Here is a 25,356-nt window from a genome sequence, read left to right as displayed (position 1 = left end):
GTGGAATTATATACTTAACAAAAAAGTGTGAAACAACTGAAAATATGTCTTATATTCTAGGTTCTTCAAAGTAGCCACCTTTTGCTTTGATGACTTGTTTGCAGACTCTTGGCAATCTCTTGATGAGCTTCAAGAGGTAGTCACCGGGAATGGTTTTCACTTCACCAGTGTGCCCTGTCAGGTTTAATAAGTGGGATTTCTTGCTTAATAAATGGGGTTAGGACCATCAGTTGTGTTGTGCAGAAGTCTGGTGGATACACAGCTGATAGTCCTACTGAATAGACTGTTAGACTCTGTATCATGGCAAGAAAAAAGCAGCTAAGTAAAGAAAAACGAGTGGCCATCATTACTTTACGAAATGAAGGTCAGTCAGTCCGAAAAATTGGGAAAACTTTGAAAGTATCCCCAAGTGTAGTGGCAAAACCATTGAGCGCTACAAAGAAACTGTGTCACATGAGAACCGCCCCAGGAAAGGAAGACCAAGAGTCACCTCTGCTTCTGAGGATACGTTTATCCGAGTCACCAGCCTCAGAAATCGCAGGTTAACAGCAGCTCAGATTAGAGACCAGGTCAATGCCACAAAGAGTTCTAGCAGCAGACACATCTCTACAACAACTGTTAAGAGGAGAATTTGTGCAGCAGGTCTTTATGGTAAAAAAGCTGCTAGGAAACTACTGCCAAGGACAGGCAACAAGCAGAAGAGACTTGTTTGGGCTAAAGAACACAAGGAATGGACATTAGATCAGTGGAAATCTGTGCTTTGGTCTGATGAGTCCAAATTTGAGATCTTTGGTTCCAACCACCGTGTCTTTGTGCGATGCAGAAAAGGTGAACGGATGGACTCTACATGCCTGGTTCCCACGGTGAAGCATGGATGAGGAGGTGTGATGGTGTGGGGGTGCTTTGCTGGTGACACTGTTGGGGATTTATTCAAAATTGAAGGCATACTGAACCAGCATGGCTACCACAGCATCTTGCAGTGTCATGCTATTCCATCCTGTTTGCGTTTAGTTGGACCATCACTTATTTTTCAACAGGACAATGACCCGAAACAGACCTTCAGGCTGTGTAAGGGCTATTTGACCAAGAAGAAGAGCGATGGGGTGCTACGCCAGATGACCTGGCCTCCACAGTCACCAGACCTGAACCCAATCGAGATGGTTTGGGGTGAGCTAAACCGCAGAGTGAAAGCAAAAGGGCCAACAAGTGCTAAGCATCTCTGGGAACTCTTTCAAGATTGTTGGAAGACCATTTCCGGTGACTACCTCTTGAAGCTCATCAAGAGAATGCCAAGAGTGTGTAAAGCAGTCATCAAAGCAAAAGGTGGCTACTTTGAAGAACCTAGAATATAAGACATATTTACAGTTCTTTCATACTTTTTGTTAAGTATATAATTCCACATGTGTTAATTCATAGTTTTGATGCCTTTAGTGTGAATTTACAATTTTCATAGTCATGAAAATGCAGAAAAATCTTTAAATGAGAAGGTGTGTCCAAACTTTTGCTCTGTACTGTGTATATATATAATCACATAAGATACAGTTAGGCTGCTGTTTACATCACGTAGGATATACTGACAATACTGCATGCATCACACAGGAAACATTGAGAACTGCTGTGTATATATCACATAGGAGATACTGTGACTGCTGTTACATCACATAGGAGACACAATGCGACTGCTGTATATATATCACATGCTAGTGCGGGACAGGATGATAGCACTTTACCTATACCCAAAAATAAAAAAATAAATCAATGTAGGAAATGAACACAGATGGCCAGCACAGCTGCACTGTTCCAGGATTGCAATTGAGTACCAACTCAGGGATCCCGGGTGCCAAAATCAAAGTATGAAATGCTGGGTAAATGTCCAAATCCACAAAACGAAGGAGACAATGGCACTCACCGTCCCATCAAATGTCCTTTATTTGGATTCACATAAAACAGAGGCAGGAGAGTTTTTTCATGGAGATGCCACAAAATAACTCTCCTGCCTCTGTTTTATGTGAATCCAAATGAATGATATTTGATGGGACGGTGAGTGCCATTGTGTCCTTCGTTTTGTGGATCTATACTATACCCAAAAATAATGTTCTCGCGATGGCATTGGCCACCATCACACATAATCCAGTGTTGCATGCACCATGGCGGTTATCAGTAGTGAGCATTGCATGTGTGCACTTGCAGAATTCTTCCTCTGCAGAAGAATTAAAGGTCAGAAAAATGGGATCGGTACCTGATTAGAAATCACCCTTGGCTTAAAGCAACCAGTCATGACTTTAAAGTAAACCAATTCACTACAGATTAAAATATCTTCTTTGAACTGTCAAAATCTGAGTTTAAATAATTGATCAATTACAGTCCAGCTCCATCAACTTATTTAACAAATGTTAAATTTGACAGCAGCTCAGGAGATCAAATCAGCAGCAGAAATGTATCCCTAGTAGGCCACTGCCTCTTTCTACCACTAGGCACGCCCTGCATGAAGCCTATTTGTTACAAATCTTGTAGCTGCTCTCTGCTTAGACGTCTGCAGCGTTTCTGCTCCGGACCCGCACTAAATCCGCATCGTGTGCACATAGCAATGGTATGTACATATACTTAGGCTGCTTCATATTGTATTACAAGCATCATTAATACTTTCTTAAGGCTTTGTATTTTAATGCATTACCAAAATATTTGTTTTTTTCATGGCTATACATTTTTCTTAGAGATGAGAGGATCAGGTAAAATTCAAAGTTGCCTTTTTGCTCGGATTTTCCCAGGTAATTTAATTCACATAGAAGTTATTCTCTGCAAATTTAAGGTCTCATATTATGCCGCATATTGACGGCTGGGAGGCATCTGGATTCGGGGGGAAAGACCTGCCTCCCTGGCGATTTCATGGTATGACGAACAAATTTAAAAAACGATTCATTCAGCAGTGCCAGGGACCCAAACTAAAAGAGCCACCTTGTCAGAATGCAGCATTACTGCTGCACAAGGTGGCTCTTTTAGTTACAAACGCCTGGGGGGGGGGGTGAAAGGTTCCCTTTAAATGACTAAATCACAGGTTATACACAATATTTTCTCACAAAAATATAGATCAATCTGTTCAGCTACCCCTGCTCTATAACATGGTGCCTGTAGATTGGAAGGCATTTTCTTGGTGACAGGTTCCCTTTAGTAAGGATAATACAGTTTTCAATACATACCCAACCCTAAACCCCCTACCCCTACAGTAGAGTGCTGTAGTTCTTAAAGAAAGAAAGAGAAAAAAAAATAAAAATGAAAACAATCTCAGAATTGAAAATTTAGGTAACTCACCCCTTCTAAACCCCCTATCACCTATCCAATATTTGAATAATCTTAGTTCTCATATATTGTTTAATCCAATGATCCCTCAGTTTCTTATAAAGCTCACATCCAACTTTTTTAGATATACCAATCTCACCAACGATTTGCATATTGTATCCACATATCTATCAAGACCGGATCTCTTTTTAAGCCATTTTTAAGGATGCATTATTTAGCAAAATAAAAATCAACTTTCGCATTCAAATTCTTTTTCTTCTGTGTACTCTCTTAAGCCATTAAAGACCAAGCCAATTTTGACCTTAACGACCAAGCCAATTTTTACAATTCTGACAATTGTCACTTGATGAGGTTATAGTTCTCAAACCCTTCTACGGATCCCACTGATTCTGAGATATCCCACTGATTCTGAGACTGTTTTGTCATGACATATTGTACTTTACGTTAGTGGTAACATTTATTTGATACAATTTAGTTTATAAAAAAACTAAAATTTTCAAACGTTTAATTTTTGTGACCTTAAATTATTAATTGTATAATCACTGGGTGTGATTAATTTTGGGGGTACAATACAATCTATGCACTATAACAGTGTTCCCCAACTCTGGTTTACAAGAGCCACCAAAAGATCATGCTTTCAGGATTTCCTTAGTATTGTACAGGTGATAATTGCACTACCTGGACAGGCAAGAATTCCATCACCTGGGCAATACTAAAGAAATCCTGAAAACATGATCTGTTGGTGGCTCTTGAGGAACACTGCACTATAAAATATTAAGCAACCCTTTGAGCTAGACTAAAAGGTATCCTATTAATGTTGCCTAAAATTGCCACACAATTGTCTATATTTACAGGGCTCGATTTCTGCTCCAAAAATTAAATAGTGGAGTGGATCATGCTCAAATCTTTGATTCATTCTAAAGTTTAGATGTCAGCTCCCTATTATGAGTAGTCATCATTAATTTGAATAATATTAGATACGAGTATCTCACTAGCTCTTAAATAATCCCATTTCTCATTTTTCAAAGCACGAGCCAATTGATGATGTGAAAAACAGGAAACAGGGGCCAAATTGTATTTTAAATCCAGATTTTAAGTAAATCCCCTTAGTGTATAATCTGATCTTTATTATAAATACACTTTCTCTCCCAATTCAACAATTCTGTTAATTAATCAATCTCCTTTATACAGTATATCTATTCCTCCATAGGAAAGATGAGGGGGAACCAGCCGTCTATACCCTGTAGATCTCTAATTTGGATCCAAGTCTTATGCATCATCTTAAATGCTCCTATCCCATTTAACGGGGCAACAGAGAATATGCCTTCCTCAAGTATCTGATATATACAGTATGATTGCATCTAATTTATGCATGCACCAGATTTTTTTTTATTGTGTAGTTTATTGTCTTAGTTACAGGCCAACTTTGCAATGAATCAGAGGTGGCCAGTGTCCCAGGCAAAGACTGCAGCGCTTGGAAGTTCTTTGCTATAGAGCTTGCAAGCACTGCTGTAAAGCTGGCCAAATCACTTACTCAGCCAGCTTCAGTTCCTTTGCTTCTTGGTTGTTGTAAAGGCAAAGATGCCTCTCCTTGCAGTATGGGAGACTGTACAGCTCAATCTATTGGGTAAGCCATGTCTCTTGTCCAAATTGTCAATCTCCAGGAGTGCACTGATACCTGATGAGTAGGAATCCACAAGGTAGGGGAGCAGTGATCTCCTGATATTATCATTAAAACAAACAACTTGTATAAATGAAGAAGCCAAGATGCCAACAGTCCAACATTGGGGCCATCTGTGCTTTTTGGTATATACATGAGTTGTGAGATGGATCCAGACCACCAAGTCACTTGCTCTTTCGGCTTCCCCTATTTTGGTAAACTTCAACAAATTGTAAGACAAAAAGTAATGAACTCAACACGCTTGCTAGTGTGCTGGGAACTGAGATACCTTGAGCCGATGATGATGCACGACATCCATGGGAGACAGGAGGACGAGGTGTAGCACAACCATTTGGATGGTTGTGCTACACGTCGTCCTTGGCTCTCGCATGGTTGCTGTGCATCAACAAATTGTACTTAATAAACCATTCAATCATCTGTTACTTATCCGTTCCTAGGAGAGCTGGGCAAAACCTAATACATCCATGATTACAAGTCCCACAAGGGATGTACCCAGCTTCCCTACACTTTCCACTCCTGAGCTCCATAACTAGCAAGATTTGTTTAAAATATTCCAGACAGAACACATAAGGTCAGATAAAAATAATTTATTTTTAAAGTTGTTTAAAAATTCATAAATTAGATTTTCATCTTCTTAAAGAATCAGGAATAAACACATTCCCGACCTTGCAAACAGTTTGTGTAAAAGGCACTCAACTTTCAGAAATTCTCTTTCTTAGAATGAATATGCATTTACATCCCCCACTCACCGTCACTTCTTTTCTATATGCTACTGTAAATTAATCACGGTCCCACAAACAGCAAACATATGTGAGTGCTATCTGGTGGGAGCAGAGACCCCTCTCAGTTAGGCCGGTTTCACACGTCAGTGGCTCTGGTACTTGAGGTGACAGTTTCCTCACGTACCGGAGACACTGACTCACGTAGACACATTAAAATCAATGTGTCTCTGCACATGTCAGCGTGTTTTCACGGACCGTGTGTCCGTTTGGAAAAGACGGAGACATGTCAGTGTTCGTGGGAGCGCGCGGATTACACGGACCCATTAAAGTCAATGGGTCCGTGTAAAACACGTACCGCACACGGATGTTGCCCGTGTGCAGTCCGTGTGCCGTGCAGGAGACAGCGCTACTGTAAGCGCTGCCCCCCCCCCCGCGTGTGGTGCTGAAGCCCCATTCATTTCTTCTCTCTAGCAGCGTTTGCTGGAAAGAAGGAATGAATAATCTTTTTTTTTTTATTTTTGTTTTTAAAATAAAGTTGCCGGTAATCTGCCCCCTCCCACTCCATGTGCGCCCCCCGCTGGCATTAAAATACTTACCCAGCTCCCTCGGCGCTTACATCCTTTCAGCGTCGCTGCTTGTCCTGTATGAGCGGTCACGTGGTGCCGCACATTACAGTGATGAATATGCGGCTCCACCTCCCATAGGGGTCACCACGTCATAGGGGTCACCACCGCTCATACAGGACAAGCAGCGACGCTGAGAGGATGTAAGCGCCGAGGGAGCTGGGTAAGTATTTTAATGCCAGCGGGGGGGCGCACAGGAGGCGGGAGGGGACAGATTACCGGCAACTTTATTTTAAAAACAAAAATAAATTTTAAAAAAAGATTATTCATTCCTTCTTTCCAGCGAACGCTGCTGGGAAGAAGGGATGAATACCGGCTTCAGCACCGCACGCAGGGGACAGCGCTTAACTCTAGCACTGTCTCCTGCATGGTCCGTGTGGTCCTCAGTCGGCACACGGGCGGCACACGGCTGCCGCACGTGTGCCACACTGATGTTCAACGTAAGCACACGGACACACGGACACGGATAATTCTGGTACCGATTTTTCCGGTACCGGAATTATCTGGACGTGTGAGACTGGCCTTAGGCTAAGTTCACACTGCGTTAGCAGCAGCCTGTTCAGCACATATGCTAACGGGCTGCTGCTAGCACAAGTACCGACGTTCAATGGCGCTAGCGCAGATAGAGCAGCTGCTAGCTCTATCTGCGCTAGCAGTGACGGACCCGGAAACGCTGCAGCCCGCGTCTCTGGGTCCGTAACTCAATGACGGCACATCCCTAGCACACGCCCATTGTGGGTGTGCGCTAGCGATGCATCCGACATTGCAGTCAATGGCGGCCGTAACGGACTACGTTGCACCGCGTTTATGCCGCGGTGTAACATAGTCCATCTAACGGACTGCCTAGACGCAGTGTGAACCCAGCCTTAGAGAAAATGTGTCTAGCCATGTCAAAATACATAATTAATGTGACCTCTCAAAGTCCTTCTAAGGTGTTACTTGGTGCCTACCCAGATTGATCACTATTTACCTGGCTATTCTTCTAGTTTTAGTGTCCTGCCCAGGAACTGGGCAACATGTTCTAAAATAATCAGATTTTTATCCAGAATCTATGGTATTTTACAAACTCTTTTTAAAGAAGCACTCCCATCAAAATGTTTATCCTCTTAATATATTGCAGGTATCATATTATACAGCACTGTGTACTTATATTTGCTCTTTTTGCCTTTCTACCCAGCTAATTCTTATCTTTTCCATTAGTTCTATGATATCACGAGATTAAAAGCTAACTATCTAAATTCTACTAAGCTCTATGGTCAATTTTCCCTGTATGAGTCATAATCACTGCAAAAGTTGCTGGCAGGGTGATAAAGGAGCAGTTGGGTCAGGAGATGAAGAGGGGAATCATTTCTGCAGAGACTAGACACTTCCTGTGACTACATAGAGCAGAGAAAAGAGAAAAATTTGCTGGGTAGAAAGGTAAAATGAGAAATTGTAAGTACACAGTGCTGTATAATATGATAACTACAATATATTAGGAGGAAAATATGGAAGTGCTTCTTTCATGTCATAATGCTGTATTATGGCATGATACCTGAGTCACCCTTTTACCTTAAAATGTAATAGACCTCACTCTTATAGAATTTCAACTTACTTGATTTTGTCGGTCAAATACATTATTGCACATTCACAGAAGAAACAATTTGTTCTACAAAAAGTTAAATCCAGAATGGACATATTTATAATGAATGAAAAATTGTCTAACATTTTTAAATAAATATGACAAATTTGTTGAGAACTGGACACATTGGACCGAATTTGCTTACCCCCATTTATCTATATTCCAAATTGCTCTGACATGACGTGAAAACCATTGATTTTTTACAAAAACACACTTTTTTATGTGTTTCGCCCTGCGTTTTTGATTGATTTGAGTGAAGTTAATAGTGAAAAACACAGGGCAAAAACGCACAGAGACGTGACATGCTGCAGATTATTTTCTGCACAAAATCTGCAAGTCAAAAATACATAACGTGTGCATGAGACTGTATGACACTATTTTACTTTGAATTATGTTTGCTTACTGAAATGAATCCTTCAACACCTTATTTTCTTTTTCTCTTCTCTCACCTGTTTCTCCTTTTTTTCCCATTACATTTTGCTATATCTGACTTCACCCCCATGTACACAGAAATACTTTGATGCTATGTGCACACGTTCAGGATTTCTCGCTGAAAATTCCTGAGAAAAAACGGACATTTTCTGCAAGAAATCCGCAAGAAATCCGCATGCGGTTTTGCCGCGGTTTTTTCTGGACATTTCCCAATGCATTTTGTAGTGGGAAATCCGCAAAAAAGACGCAAAATTAATGAACATGCTGCGGTTTTTACTGCAATGCGTTTTTTTCGCAGAAAAAAAACGCATCATGTGCACAAAACATGCGGAAATCATTCTAAATTATGAGATGCTTATTGTATGCGTTTTTTTGCAGTTTTATAGTGTTTTTATCGGGAAAAACCGTGAAAAAACCGCAACGTGTGCACACAGCCTTAAAGTTCTACTTTACTTTCACTTGAATTTTAATAATACTCTGTCTAATTCCTATCAGTCAAGGGTGTTACTGATGTCATGTGATTGTTCATGAACCTTTTATTAAATTAATAAAAAGTTTTGGAATAGAAAACGCTACAATAATCATTTAATGGATTAATTATAGACATCTCTTATACTATCTTTATTGTATCTCCAGCTCAGGAGCTCTTTTGTCAGTGTGTCTGTTTTCTGATTGATTTCATGATAGAAATCTGATGAAGTTGTAGTTCTGATGATCTTATGAAGTTCTGAAATTACCATCATCTGGTGGACCAGTCCTTTATTCATATGTCTTTTTTCTTTTTTCCAATAAATGCTGACAGAATTGTCTGGTGATGTCGACCTAGATTCATGTGCCCTATTTACTAGGGGATGTGGGTGTAATATTAGTCAGGATCCCCGTTTGAATCTTTACTCTATAAGCCAAAAACAGAGAGACGCTCTATATATCCTGATGGATTTAGGATGTCTATCTGTCACCATGACCGCCTGTGTGATGAGCAAATGGGAGTTCCAAACTTTTTATTGCCTTTGTAATTTATTCACTATTGATGATCACTATGGGATTGGCCACTGTACTAGGATTCCCTTTTTGATTAAAGGGATCCTGTCAGTAAAAAAAAAGCAGCAATAACCTTCAGCCATAGTGGTGATCTGCAGTAATTGCAATGTTACACATGTCTGGCAGTATAATTGGAGGTGCATCTGTAGGAAGAAAGTACAGTATAATTCTTTCTACAGCTGCTCACTTCCAGTCATTGGGGCAGAGCACAGGGATGTAACAGGCACCTGTCTCTATATTGTGAGTAATCATTCCACCTGCTGTGTGCTGGACCGCCTGCTCCACAGTGTGTGTGCTAGGCAGGATGCAAGGCAAGGCGCGGTGTGTGCTAAAGAGGATGCAAGCCAAGGCCCAATGTGTGTGCTAAAGGGGATGCAAGCAAAGGCGCGGTGGGTGTGTTAGGCAGGATGCAAGGCAAGGCGCGGTGTGTGTGGTAAGCAGGATGCATGCCAAGGCGCAATGTGTGTGATAGGCAGGATGCAAGCTGAGGCGGTGTGTGTGTGGTAAGCAGGATGCAAGCCAAGGCGTGGTGTGTGCTAGGCAGGATGCAAGCGAAAGCGGTGTGTGCTAAGCATGATGCAAGCCAAGGCGCGGTGTGTGCTAAAGAGGATGCAAGCCAAGGCCCAATGTGTGTGCTAAAGGGGATGCAAGCCAAGGCGCTGTGGGTGTGTTAGGCAGGATGCAAGGCAAGGCGCGGTGTGTGTGGTAAGCAGGATGCATGCCAAGGCGCAATGTGTGTGATAGGCAGGATGCAAGCTAAGGCGGTGTGTGTGTGGTAAGCAGGATGCAAGCCAAGGCGTGGTGTGTGCTAGGCAGGATGCAAGCGAAAGCGGTGTGTGCTAAGCATGATGCAAGCCAAGGCGCGGTGTGTGCTAAAGAGGATGCAAGCCAAGGCCCAATGTGTGTGCTAAAGGGGATGCAAGCCAAGGCGCGGTGGGTGTGTTAGGCAGGATGTAAGCCAAGGCGCGGTGTGTGCTAAAGAAGATGCAAGTCAAGGAGCAGTGTGTGTGCTAGGCAGGATGCAAGGCGCAGTGTGTGTGGTAAGCAGGATGCAAGCGAAAGCGGTGTGTGCTAAGCATGATGCAAGCCAAGATGCGGTGTGTGCTAAAGAGGAAGCAAGCCAAGGAGCAGTGTGTGTGCTAGGCAGGATGCAAGCCAAGGCGCAGTGTGTGTACTGTGTGTCTACTACGCAGGATACATGCCAAGGCACGGTGTGTGCTAGGCAGGATGCAAGCCAAGGCGAGGTGTGTGTGGTAAGCAGGATGCAAGCCAAGGTGCATTGTGTGTGCTAGGCAGGATGCAAGCCAAGGTGCAGTGTGTGTGCTAGGCAGGATGCAAGCCAAGGTGCAGTGTGTGTGCTAGGCAGGATGCAAGCCAAGGCGCGGTGTGTGTTATGTGTGTCTACTACGCAGGATGCAAGCCAAGGCACGGTGTGTGCTAGGCAGGATGCAAACCAAGGCGAGGTGTGTGTGGTAAGCAGGATGCAAGCCAAGGCGCATTGTGTGTGCTAGGCAGGATGCAAGCCAAGGCGTGGTGTGTGTGCTAGGCAGGATGCAAGCCAAGGTGTGGTGTGTGTGCTAGGCAGGATGCAAGCCAAGGTGTGGTGTGTGTGCTAGGCAGGATGCAAGCGAAAGCGGTGTCTGCTAAGCACGATGCAAGCCAAGGCGCGGTGTGTGCTAAAGAGGATGCAAGCCAAGGAGCAGTGTGTGTGCTAGGCAGGATGCAAGGCACGGTGTGTGTGGTAAGCAGGTTGCAAGCAAAGTCACAGTGTGTGTGCAAGGCAGGATGCAAACCAAGGTGCAGTGTGTGTACTGTGTGTCTACTACGCAGGATGCAAGCCAAGGCACACTGTGTGTGCCAAGTGGGATGCAATCCAAGGCGCGGTGTGTGCTAGGCAGGATGCAAGCCCAGGTGAGGTGTGTGTCGTAAGCAGGATGCAAGCCAAGGTGCATTGTGTGTGCTAGGCAGGATGCAAGCCAAGGCACAGTGTGTGTGCTAGGCAGGATGCAAGCCAAGTCACAGTGTGTGTGTGCTAGGCAGGATACAAGCCAAGGCATGGTGTGTGTGCTAGGTAGGATGCAAGCCAAGGCACAGTGTGTGTGGTAAGCAAGATGCAAGTCAAGGTGCAGTGTGTGTGTGCTAAGCAGGATGCAAGCCAAGGTGCAGTGTGTGTGCTAAGTGGGATGCAAGCCAAGATGCACTGTGTGTGCTAAGTAGAATGCAAACCACGGCGCAGTGTGTCTACTATGTGTTTACTAAGCAAGATGCAAGCCAAGGCAATGTGTGTGTGCTAAGCAGGATGCAAGCCAAGGCGCAGTGTGTGCGCTAAGTGGGATGCAAGCCAAGGCGCACTGTGTGTGCTAGGAGGGATGCAAACCAAGGCCCCTGAGGAAGCGGCAATACACAGACGCGAAACGCGTGTTGGGGTTAGGAACCAGGATCCAGACAGGACACTCTGATAAATATGGGTAACTAGTTTTCTTACCTTTTTACTTTATAACATATGCCTCGGTCCGCACACTCATGATGTATGGCGATGTTACCAGCATAATTTGTGCAAGTACGTGGTTACACTTTGTGTTCTATAAGCCATGCATTGGACCTACTAGTATCCATGTGTAGACAATATGCACTTTATATTAACACTTGATTTACCTGTGTCCTGTTCGGTTCACCTGGATCATTGGTTGCATCCACGGATTTAGTCACAACGTAATTTTCTATGTACTGTTATTTACTATACATTTATGTATGTTTTAATGTGAACATAAAGGATATGTATTTTCTATAAATAAATGTAAATTTTTTGCTACTCTTCGTCCAATTTTTGACTCATACTCCTCCGGTATATATGATCTATTATTGAGTCGCCGTATGTGAATTACACTGACGTTAATTTCTATATGTGTATGGTGTGTCTATTATGCAGGTTGTGTGTACTACAAACCGAGGCAGGGTGTGTGTGTACTAAGCAGGATGCAAGCCAAGGCGCAATGTGTGTACTAGGCAGGATGCAAACCGATGTGAAGTGTGTGCTAAGCAGGATGCAAACCAAGGAGCAGTGTGTGTACTGTGTGTCTACTACGCAGGATGCAAGCCAAGGCGCAGTGTGTGTTCTAACCAGGATGCAAACCAAGGCACAGTGTGTGTACCGCAGTGTGTGTCCTAGGCAGGATGCAAGCCAAAGCACAGTGTGTGTTAAGGAGGATGCAAGCCAAGGCACAGTGTGTGTGTTAAGCAGGATGCAAGCCAAAGCCCAGTGTTTGAGCTAAGTAGTGATGAGCGAGTATACTCGTTACTCGGGATGATTTGCGGCTGCTAGCCAGCCTGAGTACATGTATTCAGCCTGTCTAGCAGCCGCAAATCATACAGCTGCGGTGACAGAAACTAAATCTCCGAGCATATCCAAATACTCGCAGACCACCCGAGCATGCTTAGGAAATCTTGAGTAACGAGTATACTCGCTCATCACTAGTGCTAAGCAGAATGCAAGCCATGGCGCAGTGTATGTGCTAAGCAGGATGCTAGCCAAGGCACATTGTGTGTGCTAAGCAGGACGCAAGCCAAGGCAGTGTGTGAGTGTAAGCAAAATGCAAGCCAAAGCATGTTATGTGTGCTAAGCAGGATGCAAGACATGGTGCAGTGTGTGTGCTAACCAGGATGAAGGTCAAGGTACGATGTGTGGGCTAAGCAGGATGGAAACCAAGGCGCAGTGTGTGTATTGTGTGTCTACAATGCAGGATACAAGCCAAGGCGCAGTGTGTGCTAAGCAAGATTCTTCTTGTTTTGTGGCTACAACCAGATACAAATATCCAACGCAATCCCTCCCATGATTACTAAAAGTACCGTGGGTACGGAAAGTATTCAGACCCCTTTAAATTTTTCACTCTTTGTTTCATTGCAGCCATTTGGTAAATTCAAAAAAAGTTCATTATTTTCTCATTAAATAAATTTTCTGCACCCCATCTTGACTGAAAAAAAACAGAAATGTAGAAATTTTTGTAAATTTAATAAAAAAGAAAAACTGAAATATCACATGACCGTAAGTATTAAGACCCTTTGCTCAGACAATGATAGCCAAGTCACATGCTGTCCATTTCCTTGTGGCCCACCTTGAGATGGTTCTACTCCTTCATTGGAGTCCTGATGTGTTAAATTAAACTGATAGGACTTGATTTGGAAAGGCACACAAATGTCTAGATAAGACCTCACAGCTCACAGTGCATGTCAGACCAAATGAGAATCATGAGGTCAAAGGAACTGGCCAAGGATCTCAGAGACAGAATTGTGGCAAGGCACAGATCTGGCCAAGGTTACAAAAGAATTTCTGCAGTACTCAATGTTCCGAAGAGCACAGTGGCCTCCATAATCCTTAAATGGAAGAAGTTTGGGACAACCAGAAGTCTTCCTAGACCAGGCAGTCCAGCTAAACTGAGCAATCATGGGAGAAGAGCCTTGGTGAGAGGTAAAGAAGAACCCCAAGATCACTGTGGCTGAACTCCACAGATGCAGTAGGGAGATGGGAGGAAGTTCCACAAAGTCAACTATCACTGCAGCCCCCCACCAGTCGGGTCTTTATGGCAGAGTGGCCAGACGGAAGCCTCTCCTCAGTGCAAGACATATGAAAGCTCGCATAGAGTTTGCTAAAAAAACACATGAAGGACTCCCAGACTATGAGAAACAAGATTCTCTGGTCTGATGAGACTAGGATAGACCTTTTTGGTGATAATTTTAAACGGTATGTGTGGAGAAAACCAGGCACTGCTCGTCACCTGCCCAATACAATCCCAACAAAACCAGCTAGACTCAAATATCAGAGGAACCAAAAAAGACTAGAATAGGATAAGCGGATTCCTATATAATATTAAAATATAACTTTTATTTCTTTCTATTTAAAAAAAGTGCAGACATATAGCGCTAACAAAAGTGCAAGTTGCATACGTACAACAAGAAGACGCATATAAAAACGCATAAGCGTATCACCGCCAAAAGATAATATCTAGTCCAAAAATAGGTAACTAGTATCTCATACAGATCCACAACAAGCCAGAGTCTGTAAGTCCGTGACTCTAGAAATATCACAGCTCTAGACCTGCACAAACATGATAAGGTAGGGTAGCGTACCAAAAGACTATATTGCTAAATGTCTTAATGTATCTAGGTACCTACTATTACAATATGTACATATTCCTACCAGGCGGTGTGATCCTATTTTAATGCTCATATATAGGCAGTGACAATGTGGCCATGTAAATACCCTTAGTGTGCCGACATTTCATGCCTAATTCCATATTTGTCACATGCGTATATTCAAATGTTTTACTCATCTGTCTTCTGCCGGTCAGCATCTGGACCCGGTGCAGTTCTGAGTTATAGTGGCCCGTCTAAGCGGCTTACTGCTTTCAACCGCATCATTCCCTCTGGGTCCACCTTGCTGAAAAGTGCCTTCCAACGCGTTTCATATAGATAATAATCATCAGGGGATTGTGTCACCTTTACGCATACTGAATGAGCATATCGCTAAGGTGGTCCATCTTCCGCCTCTTTTTATATGTTACTCACCGGCGTTTGCAACCTCGTGCTTCCGGACGCCGAGAGCCTCACTTCCGGTGTACCCATATTAGTGCACCCTGGATTCATGGATCGCACCTTTGTTCCGGACACTTAGACGTCGGCGCCGCATGCCGTAACGTCATATTCGGTGGGCGGGCATTATCCTTGTATGCCGCCCATTCAATCGTGCGTCCCAGCGCTTTGCGCTCTCTCTAGTACAGGGAAGGGGACAGCTGTCACTCAAACCTCTCCTGTACTGCTACGGATACGGGGAGCATATCTAACTCCTGAGTCCTAACAAAGGCATATGCAAATGAGACTACCACATTAGAATCACGATACCTCCATGGTCTGAGGTTCAAGAAAACCTTCAGAAAAAGGCTACATATCACCCATAAAGAATGTTTTCACACACATCTACATAGTGACTCTACACAGAAAAAAGGGAATAAAAAAGAAAAATAACTGCAAAAAAGGTAAGAATATATGTAAGCGACACAACGGACCTTCAATAATAGAAATGATAGGAAAGGGTGCAGCTATTAGAGTCCCTAAAGAGCCCTCTCTATATTCATCCCTACCTACCGCGGAGGTTGGCACCCTATTCCTACGCAGTGGCGCCCCCACATATATTCTTACCATTTTTGCAATTATTTTTCTTTTTTATTATTGTTTTTTTTTTTCAGTTAAAGTGGGGTGCAGATTGTACATTAATGAAAAAAAATGACCTTTTTGGAATTTACCAAATGGCTGTAACGAAACAAAGAGTGAAAAATTTAATAGGGTCTGAAAACTTTCCATACCCACTGTATAGTCAGACGGCCGTATAGATTGTACCGCAAAAGGAACGCAGTGCATGGACTGACTGGTGGCTCTTGCGACTCGAGCAAGACAGTTGCATTGAAATACATGAAGCTGTCAAGCTCGAGTAAGGAGAGCCGCCGACCAGTCCATGCACTGCTGTCCAATCTCAGTCTGATTTATACGGCCGCCTGGCTGAGCCCTAAAAGTGAGAAATTAACCCTTTTAATTAGGTTCATGCCAGCATCTAGTCAGAGATTTTGTGCTCCACCACAACCACACATTCCAGGTCAATCAAATGATAATATTCTGCTCATAATGTAGTGCCTGGGGTGACATTTCAGATCACCATGTACTAAGAGACATGGCCATGTGCTGCAATTGATAAACCATTACTCAAGTGTCAACTAACAGGAACAATTCTCAAACATAAATAACGTGTGCAATCATTTCTGCAGCTTATAAAGTGTATTCATAGTGTCAGATAAGCATACCACAGTATACATTTTTACTCGGCGGTAAATGGTACATGCCACAATATCTAGCCAATGTTAAACAACTACATAAAACCTTTATAACAACGTGTCCATCTAAAGAGCAGGGGACCCTCCAAATCTTACAGATGGTAGGTGGCATCAGCTTAAAGGATAATTAACAAACAACCTTTTCTCTCATACAGGAAATGTAACATCAACTGTTCTTCACTGTCCTATTAAAGGAGTAAAAGAATCCAGGATATCTATAAACAGAAAGATAGTGAGGAAACACTTAGCTAACATAAATTAATTCAAGTCGCCAGGTCCAGATGGATTACACCCCAGAGTACTGAAGGAGATAGCGGAAGAAATTTTTGAACCACTCTCCATAATCTTTGAAAATTTTTGGAGAACAGGAGAAGTCCCAGAAGACTGGAGAAGAGCAAATATCGTTCCTATAAAAAATAAATCTGTATTTTTATATAGCACTAACATATTCCGCAGCGCTTTACAGTTTTGCACACATTATCATCGCTGTCCCCGATGGGGCTCACAATCTAAACTCCCTATCAGTATGTCTTTTGAATATGGGAGGAAACCGGAGTACCCAGAGGAAACCCACGCAAACACAGGGAGAACATATAAACTCCTTGGAGATGTTATCCAAGGAGGGATTAGAACCCAGGACACAAGCGCTGCAAGGCTGCAGTGCTATCCACTGAGCCACCATGCTGCCCACAGCACAAAAAGGGGAAGAAGGTGGACCCAGGGAACTATAGGCCAGTGAGTCTGTTCCATACCAGGAAAGATCTTTGAACAAATTATTAAACAACATGTATGTAAGTACCTGGATAAGAATGAAGTGACTAACCAGAGTCAGCATGAGTTTGTAACTAGTAAGTCATGTTAGACTAACTTAATTTCCTTCTATGACAGAATCACAGACTGGGTGGATCAAGGAAATGCTGTATATATAGTATATCTTGACTTCAGCAAAGCATTTGACAAAGTATCTCACACCATCCTTATTGAAAAAATGACTAAGTATGGAATGGACAAGACAACTGTTAGGTAGATTCATAACTGGCTTAGTGATCGGACCCAAACAGTGGTCGTAAATGGCTACACATCCAGTTGGAAGAATGTCTCAAGTGGGGTACCACAGGGTTCTGTCCTGGGCCCTGTATAGTTCAACATCTTTATCAATGATTTAGGTGAAGGAATTGAGGGTACACTGATTAAATTTGCTGATGACACAAAGCTAGGAGGGATAGCTAATACTAGAGAAGAGAGAGAGGATTCAAAAAGATATAAATAAACTGGAGCAGTGGGCAGCAACGAACAGAATTGTTTTTAACAAGGAAAAATGCAAAGTACTACATATGGGCAATAAAAATGAAAAAAAGCATTTACAGAATGGGAGGCATAGGGCTAAGCAACAGCACATGTGAAAAAGACTTGGGTATACTAATAGATCATAAACTGAACATGAGTCAACAGTGTGATGCAGCAGTAAAAAAGGCAAATGAAATTCTGGGATGTATTAACAGAAGCATACAGTCTAGATCACGCGAAGTCATTATTGCCCTCTACTCCTCTTTGATCAGACCTCACCTAGAATACTGTGTCCAGTTTGGGGCACCACATTTTAAAAAAGACATCAACAAACTGGAGCAAGTTCACAGAATAGTGACCAGAATGGTGACTGGTCTGCAAGCCATGTCCTATGAGGAACGGTTGCAGGATTTGGGAATGTTTAGCTTGCAAAAAAGAAGACTGAGATGAGATTTAATAGCTGTCTACAAATATCTCAGGGGCTGTCACATTGTGGATGGATCATCTTTATTCTCATTTGCACAAGGAAAGACTAAAAGCAACGGGATGAAACAGAATAGAAGGAGACACAGATTAGATATTAGAAAAAAAATTTTGACAGTTAGGGTGATCAATAAGTGGAACAGGTTGCCATGAGAGGTGGTGAGTTCTCCTTCAATGGAAGTCTTCAAACAGAGTCTGGACAGACACCTGTCTGGGATGATTTAGTAAATCCTGCTTTGAGCAGGGGGTTGGACCAGATGACTCAGGAGGTCTCTTCCAACTCTACCATTCTATGATTCTATGAACCTCAAAATGATGTAAGACAATAAAAGAACTAATTCTCACCTTATTGCCCTTGTGCCATTGCTTCCCGAGGGCCCCTCTGGGCCCTGTAATTCTTGTGTCTGTAGTAGTCATATTTCCATACTGACCGAGCACGAAGTACAGAGACCAGTGCGACCTGAAAAGCCTCAGAATGGATGTGGCAGGGGATTGGTAAGGTGAGAATTACTCCTTTTATTAGTTTACACCTTTCTTAGTGGGCTTTAAAGTGGTTGTAGCTAATATTAATGTCAGCTACTGTATTGTGCACACTGAAGGGAAGAGCTGTCAATCACTGAGTGTGACCACCCACAGGTTGAAGGGGTTGTCCACTACTGGACACCCTCTCTTAACTGTTATAATATCTCAGATCGCAGCTGTCACGTGACTGTCCTGGATTCAAAGCACTGACATTGCTGGAACGGCGCTGGTTCAAGAGGTGAGTATGTGTTTTCTTTTTACTTTATCAAGGGCATTTTAGCAGTTATGGGGGGGTCGTCCAGTAGTTAACAACTCCTTTAAAGACTGAAATAAATACATGATTATTACTTTTGACTGTTTTGACCGCAAATCCAGCAGCCATGAGCCTAAGTTCAATGGTTCTAGTTCCAAGGCCATACATGTTAGATAGCTATTAGTTGAGTGATCTACACAGGAATGCTTGGCTCTCCAGAGCCTTCTTGTATTGACTGTGGGAGAGCCATACTCTTCCGAAAGTGGCTTATCTCCCCGGCCAAACAAAAGTGTCGGCAACTGAATTCCAATCTACTGATCATTAAGTACGCCAACACAATCTGTGAGGGCACTGTTGAGAACCTCCCATACTTATTAGATGGTCTGCTGATCCCCATGAAATTGGTGGCCTTCGGGTTAGAAATGCGTGAATTATGTTTGAGTGAATAAATTTGAGTGGAATTGAATTTTACAAAAATCTGCATTCGCCAAAATGCATATTATTTGTAATTCAGCAAAATGGCAGCCATCAGCCCACGTTTTTCAGAACTGTAAAGGGCCATCAAAATGTAAATAAATAAAATGCTTATACTCACCCTCCCATTATCCGGAACCTCTGCTCCTCGCCATCACCCTTCCAGTTGTCGTTACATCTTCTGATCACTGATGCTCGTGCTGAAAACCCGGGGCCCCTCACCATTTCTGACGAGGCTTTCTGCACATATGCGCGCAAGGTCACGGAGCATGATGTGACGTCAAGATGCCGTGGCTTTTGGTGCACTTGCATTAGTGGTGATAATTTCAACACAAGGAGCGGCGGCAAGTAGAAGATGTGGCGAGAACCAGACTGGTGATGGAGAGGAGTGGATTTTTTTTTCTCTTTTTTAATCTTGGGGTCTGTAGAAATCCCAGAGCATAAGACATTAAATTCTAGGAACATCCACGCAAACAGGCAAATGTGAACTTCACCTGATCTGTTCATCACTGTTTTAGGTACAAAATATCACAGTAGATAGTGCATCACCTCAATGGTACAAAACTTCATAACATGCACAGAATGTTAATCTATAAAAACATTACAATTAATTTTCTCTCCTCTGCAATGTTTTTTAACCCATTACTAGATTTGGTCTTCCACAAACACCGCAGCAGAACGTAAAACATGGAAACGATATGAAGGATCAGTACAATATTCTTTTTTGTAAAGAATTCTTTTTTTAACATAGTTTGTCAATGCCTGATCAGTGGTGGCATCCCCGCTGATTAGCTGTTCTCTATGCTGGGGGGCTGCCAGAACTGACCAGTAACAGAGGTGCACAGCACAACTCCATCTACTGTATAGTGCCCGTGGCTGGTACTACACATCCGCCATCTACTGACTTGATTAGAAGCCGGATATGCACCAGCCGTGGTCACTATATACATGGAGCTTTGCAGCTCCGTAACTGAGCAGTTCCGGCTGCTGCTCACAAAGAGAACAGCTGATTGGTGAGGTTGCCAGGGTGTCGCACCCCCACCGATCACAAATTCATGACCTATCCTAAGGATAGACCAATAATGTGAACGTATTGGACAACCTCTTTAAATTAAAATGTACATTACAAATTATTATACTATATGTGATGAACTTCCTCATTGGTTCTTGTAATCAGCAAAATATAGGTGATGTTTTCCATTCCAGATAGATAACATCAGTCTTAGGCCGGGGTCACACTAGAGAGTTTTACGGACGTATGAGAGGCGCAAAAACTATGCATTGCACACGGACCAATGATTCTCTATGGGGCAGCTCCTATCTGCCATATATTTCGCAGCTGTATTTTACATGCGTAGAAAATATCAGCATGTTGTGTTTGTCAGCGTATTGCGCAAAACATGCGCCAATGAAAGTTTATGGGGGCGAGAAAAATACGGATTACACACGGACTTGCGGTGCTGCGCCCCCTGCTGGCATAAACTCATATGAACTCTAGGGTGGGAAAATATTCCGAAAAATTCCCACGCTAGAGTTCATATGAGGTTATGGCAGCAGGGGGGCGCAGCACCGCAAGTCTACGACGCTACATTCCCCTGCATTCCATTCATTCGCCAGTTTTTACAACCAGGAGCAGTAGCTGCATTAGCAGGCTCCTGGTTGTAAAATTATTTAACCCCTTCAGAAGGATTTACAGCGTGGGACATGACTGAGAGGTATGGGATATTGTTGTTTTTTTCTTTTTTTTCTTTTACAAAACGAGGGGCTTCAGGTTGATTAAGTGTACAATAAAGATTTTAAAACATCATGTGTATTTATTTCATTAAAATATCCTATTCATAATGTGTGTGTATTATTAACCCATTACTACTACTGGATTAATAATGGATAAGTGTCTTATTGACATCTCTCCATTATTAACCAGGCTTAATGTCACCCTACATTAGCAAGGTGACATTAACCCTTTATTACCCCATATCCCACCGCTACTCGGGAGTGGGAAGAGAGTGGCTAAGTGCCAGAAGTGCGCGGGAGCCCACAACAGTTTTTTCCGTGATCTAACCCTTTATTTTAACACCTAGAGCCACCAAATTTTGCACACAGACACTTCTAACATTAGTAGTGAGGAATATGTAAAAAAATAAGGGATATGAAATGGTTTACTGTATGTGTCTCACTAACATTATATATATATATAGACTGTATATATGTTCTCACGAATATTTGAGCCCATGGATCCATTCTATGTCCGTTTTGCAAGCCGGCGAGAAAATCTCGCTGTACAGATGCCATACGGATTACAATCGGAGGTTTACATGCGCAAAATACGCAGCCACACCCTGCCTACGGATGACATATGGATCACTGTTTTGGGATAATTTCTGCGTACTACGCCTATAAAAAACGGACTGTATTTCCCTACGCTAAGTGTGACCCCAGCCTTACCCTGTGACACCTTTCCTGGGGTCATGTTCTAATTTAAAGGCAAAAGGCCAATCGTAGTAATAACCAAACCTATAAAAATATTATACTGCAGATGTTTAATTGGAAGAAATCTCATCCTGTCAACTAAACCAATCCATACAAGCAATAATTTTATAAGAAAAACACAAGCCATATATTTAGAAGTATTTCTATTCTTTAGCATAGCACATGCCATTTACAATCTTTGACCATTTTTGATGTTCATGGTTCCTATGTTCTCTGGTTCTTTGTGCTGCTGAGCATTTCAGAACATTTTCCATACGGCTTGGTGCATTTTATATGACAGTAGGGTACGTTAGGCAACAAAACAAGCCTTCTCCAGCTCTTTGTCTAAACATGATCCTCAGGATGAAAAAGCCCAGACCGTCTGTGGCCAGTAAATTATGCCAATGAGCGAATAATTAAATGGCAAGCAATGCACCGGAGGAGAACAGCAATACACTGGATGCTACAAAACCTCATCATCTCCCTATTACGGCACTAGAATTATCCCCAGAATAAATCGCAGAGCGGGCACCTAATGAAGATTAGATCAGCGCACAATAGGAAATGCTGAAAATGTGATTTGGCTCCAAAAAGCAATGTTTCTAAACATCTGTAACCAAGGATGCGAGGGATAATTATTATTTTTACAGATTCATTAAACCCCGTCTAGAAATTGTTCCACAGTCGGCTCGAATTAATTGAAATATTAGTACGTGAGGGCAGCAGGCTTCTCGGTGCAGCCGCCATCTGGCCAGCAGACAATGCTCAGTGAATGGGCTTAATGCATGGCGCTTTCATTACCTGATCTAGCTCAGGCTTTTCGGAATTCGCGGTGGCACCTACACTCACACACAGGTGATCACCCTGCCAGCTAGGGGCAAACGCACTGGTAGCCCACCGGGTTCCCCGGGGCTAGTGACGGGGAGAAGGCTGCTTGTGTTCACAAAGGAAAATCAATTGTATAAGCATGCCGTATCCAGGAGACATTGCGGGCGACGATCTGCTGCGAATAAAGTCAATGGAGCGAATCCGGAATCGTGCTATGCCCTATACACTGCGCCCAATAGACAGGTGCCATGGTGGATGCTCTTCTCCTGTTTAACCCGGTACCTAGCCGGCCAGGGCTATATATATATATATATATATATATATATATATATATATATATGAAGGGTAGCCATTTACAGGGCTAGGATCCCTGGAGGAAAGCCATTTACAGCAATCCCCCATATATATAGGCATGCATATGTGAAGTATGTTCCATGCCCCAGATCACTGCCCATTATGGCTGTCTATCAGGGCACTGCTGGAAAGGGAAGGCTTCAGGTACAAGAGAAAAGGTTTATTGTTGCCTCATGGACAGAAGAGAGAACTATGGATGATGCTGACCCGAATACACAAGCTGAGAGCCAGTCAGAAGCCCCCACACAGGGCAGGGGGTCTCCATCATGTACAGACCACACAGCATGGCACCTGGGCAGCACCGATCACCTGTGCCCTCCCGGCGGCCGCCACCCGCACCCGTCCCCGTGCGTCACTCACCCGCGGGGCAGACGGAGAGCAGCGGCAGGCACGCCAGCAGGCAGCGGACAGGGAACATCTCCGGCTCTGTGTGGGGAGAGCGCTGATGCCGAGCGGACGCAGATCCCGTGTGCCAGTGCCGGCTCTAGCAGCGCTTCATGGCCGGCTCCCACGCCACAGCTCCCACTCACAGGATCGCAGAGAGCGAATGCAGACGGCAAAAGCGCAGCCAGGGAACAGGGGGTTAACCCAGGCGCAAGGCACACCCCCCGCAGCTGATTGGCTCACCTCTAGCGCTCCCTTGTAGCAGGTTTTGGGAAATGACAAGGGGGTCACACTGTGGAAGTGGGAAGCCTCTGACTGAAGGGTTAAAATCATGTCTGGGGATTGGTAGTTGCGGTGCAGGGAGGTATTAGATGCTCTCATTCCAGAGGTGAGAAGCATGGCTGACCCTGGTGATGGATAGAGGCAGAAGAGACGGTGCAGACTGGGGTAACCCGGAGCACAGGTCGCTTGGCAGCATGGTCACCGGACAGGACACAGGTTGCTGGGCAGCATGGTCACCGGACAGGACACAGGTCGCTGGGAAGCATGGTCACTGGACAGGACACAGGCCGCTGGGCAGCATGGTCACCGGACAGGACACAGGTCGCTGGGAAGCATGGTCACTGGACAGGACACAGGCCGCTGGGAAGCATGGTCACTGGACAGGACACAGGCCGCTGGGCAGCATGGTCACAGGACAGGACACAGGTCGCTGGGAAGCATGGTCACTGGACAGGACACAGGCCGCTGGGAAGCATGGTCACTGGACAGGACACAGGCCGCTGGGCAGCATGGTCACAGGACAGGACACAGGTCGCTGGGAAGCATGGTCACTGGACAGGACACAGGCCGCTGGGAAGCATGGTCACTGGACAGGACACAGGCCGCTGGGAAGCATGGTCACTGGACAGGACACAGGCCGCTGGGCAGCATGGTCACCGGACAGGACACAGGTCGCTGGGAAGCATGGTCACTGGACAGGACACAGGCCGCTGGGAAGCATGGTCACCGGACAGGACACAGGTCGCTGGGAAGCATGGTCACCGGACAGGACACAGGTCGCTGGGAAGCATGGTCACTGGACAGGACACAGGCCGCTGGGAAGCATGGTCACTGGACAGGACACAGGCCGCTGGGCAGCATGGTCACTGGACAGGACACAGGCCGCTGGGCAGCATGGTCACAGGACAGGACACAGGTCGCTGGGAAGCATGGTCACTGGACAGGACACAGGCCGCTGGGAAGCATGGTCACTGGACAGGACACAGGCCGCTGGGCAGCATGGTCACAGGACAGGACACAGGTCGCTGGGAAGCATGGTCACTGGACAGGACACAGGCCGCTGGGAAGCATGGTCACTGGACAGGACACAGGCCGCTGGGCAGCATGGTCACAGGACAGGACACAGGTCGCTGGGAAGCATGGTCACTGGACAGGACACAGGCCGCTGGGCAGCATGGTCACTGGACAGGACACAGGCCGCTGGGAAGCATGGTCACTGGACAGGACACAGGCCGCTGGGCAGCATGGTCACAGGACAGGACACAGGTCGCTGGGAAGCATGGTCACTGGACAGGACACAGGCCGCTGGGCAGCATGGTCACCGGACAGGACACAGGTCGCTGGGAAGCATGGTCACTGGACAGGACACAGGCCGCTGGGAAGCATGGTCACTGGACAGGACACAGGCCGCTGGGAAGCATGGTCACTGGACAGGACACAGGCCGCTGGGCAGCATGGTCACCGGACAGGACACAGGTCGCTGGGAAGCATGGTCACTGGACAGGACACAGGCCGCTGGGAAGCATGGTCACCGGACAGGACACAGGTCGCTGGGAAGCATGGTCACCGGACAGGACACAGGTCGCTGGGAAGCATGGTCACTGGACAGGACACAGGCCGCTGGGCAGCATGGTCACCGGACAGGACACAGGTCGCTGGGAAGCATGGTCACTGGACAGGACACAGGCCGCTGGGAAGCATGGTCACTGGACAGGACACAGGCCG

General features: G+C 44.6%; 1 protein-coding gene across 8 annotated transcripts in view; it reads right to left on the bottom strand.

The window, feature by feature from the left end:
• Positions 1–23,666, bottom strand: part of PTPRZ1 (protein tyrosine phosphatase receptor type Z1) — a 333,611-nt gene extending 309,945 nt beyond the window's left edge. For 5 of the 8 annotated variants that reach the window (XM_069764879.1, XM_069764881.1, XM_069764883.1 and 2 more), the window contains exon 1: positions 23,326–23,535. In XM_069764879.1, coding sequence (XP_069620980.1) covers positions 23,326–23,383 — 58 coding nt within the window. In that variant the 5' untranslated portion in view covers positions 23,384–23,535. Of the gene's footprint in view, positions 1–23,325 lie in introns of all 8 variants that reach the window. The other 3 variants (XM_069764885.1, XM_069764882.1, XM_069764880.1) reach the window with 3 other exon arrangements.
• Between the last annotated feature and the right edge of the window lie 1,690 nt (positions 23,667–25,356).

Source organism: Ranitomeya imitator, chromosome 4 (genome assembly GCF_032444005.1).
Source record: "Ranitomeya imitator isolate aRanImi1 chromosome 4, aRanImi1.pri, whole genome shotgun sequence".
In the NCBI taxonomy this organism is placed as follows: Eukaryota; Metazoa; Chordata; class Amphibia; order Anura; family Dendrobatidae; genus Ranitomeya; species Ranitomeya imitator.
This window is presented reverse-complemented; position numbering and strand designations above follow the sequence as displayed.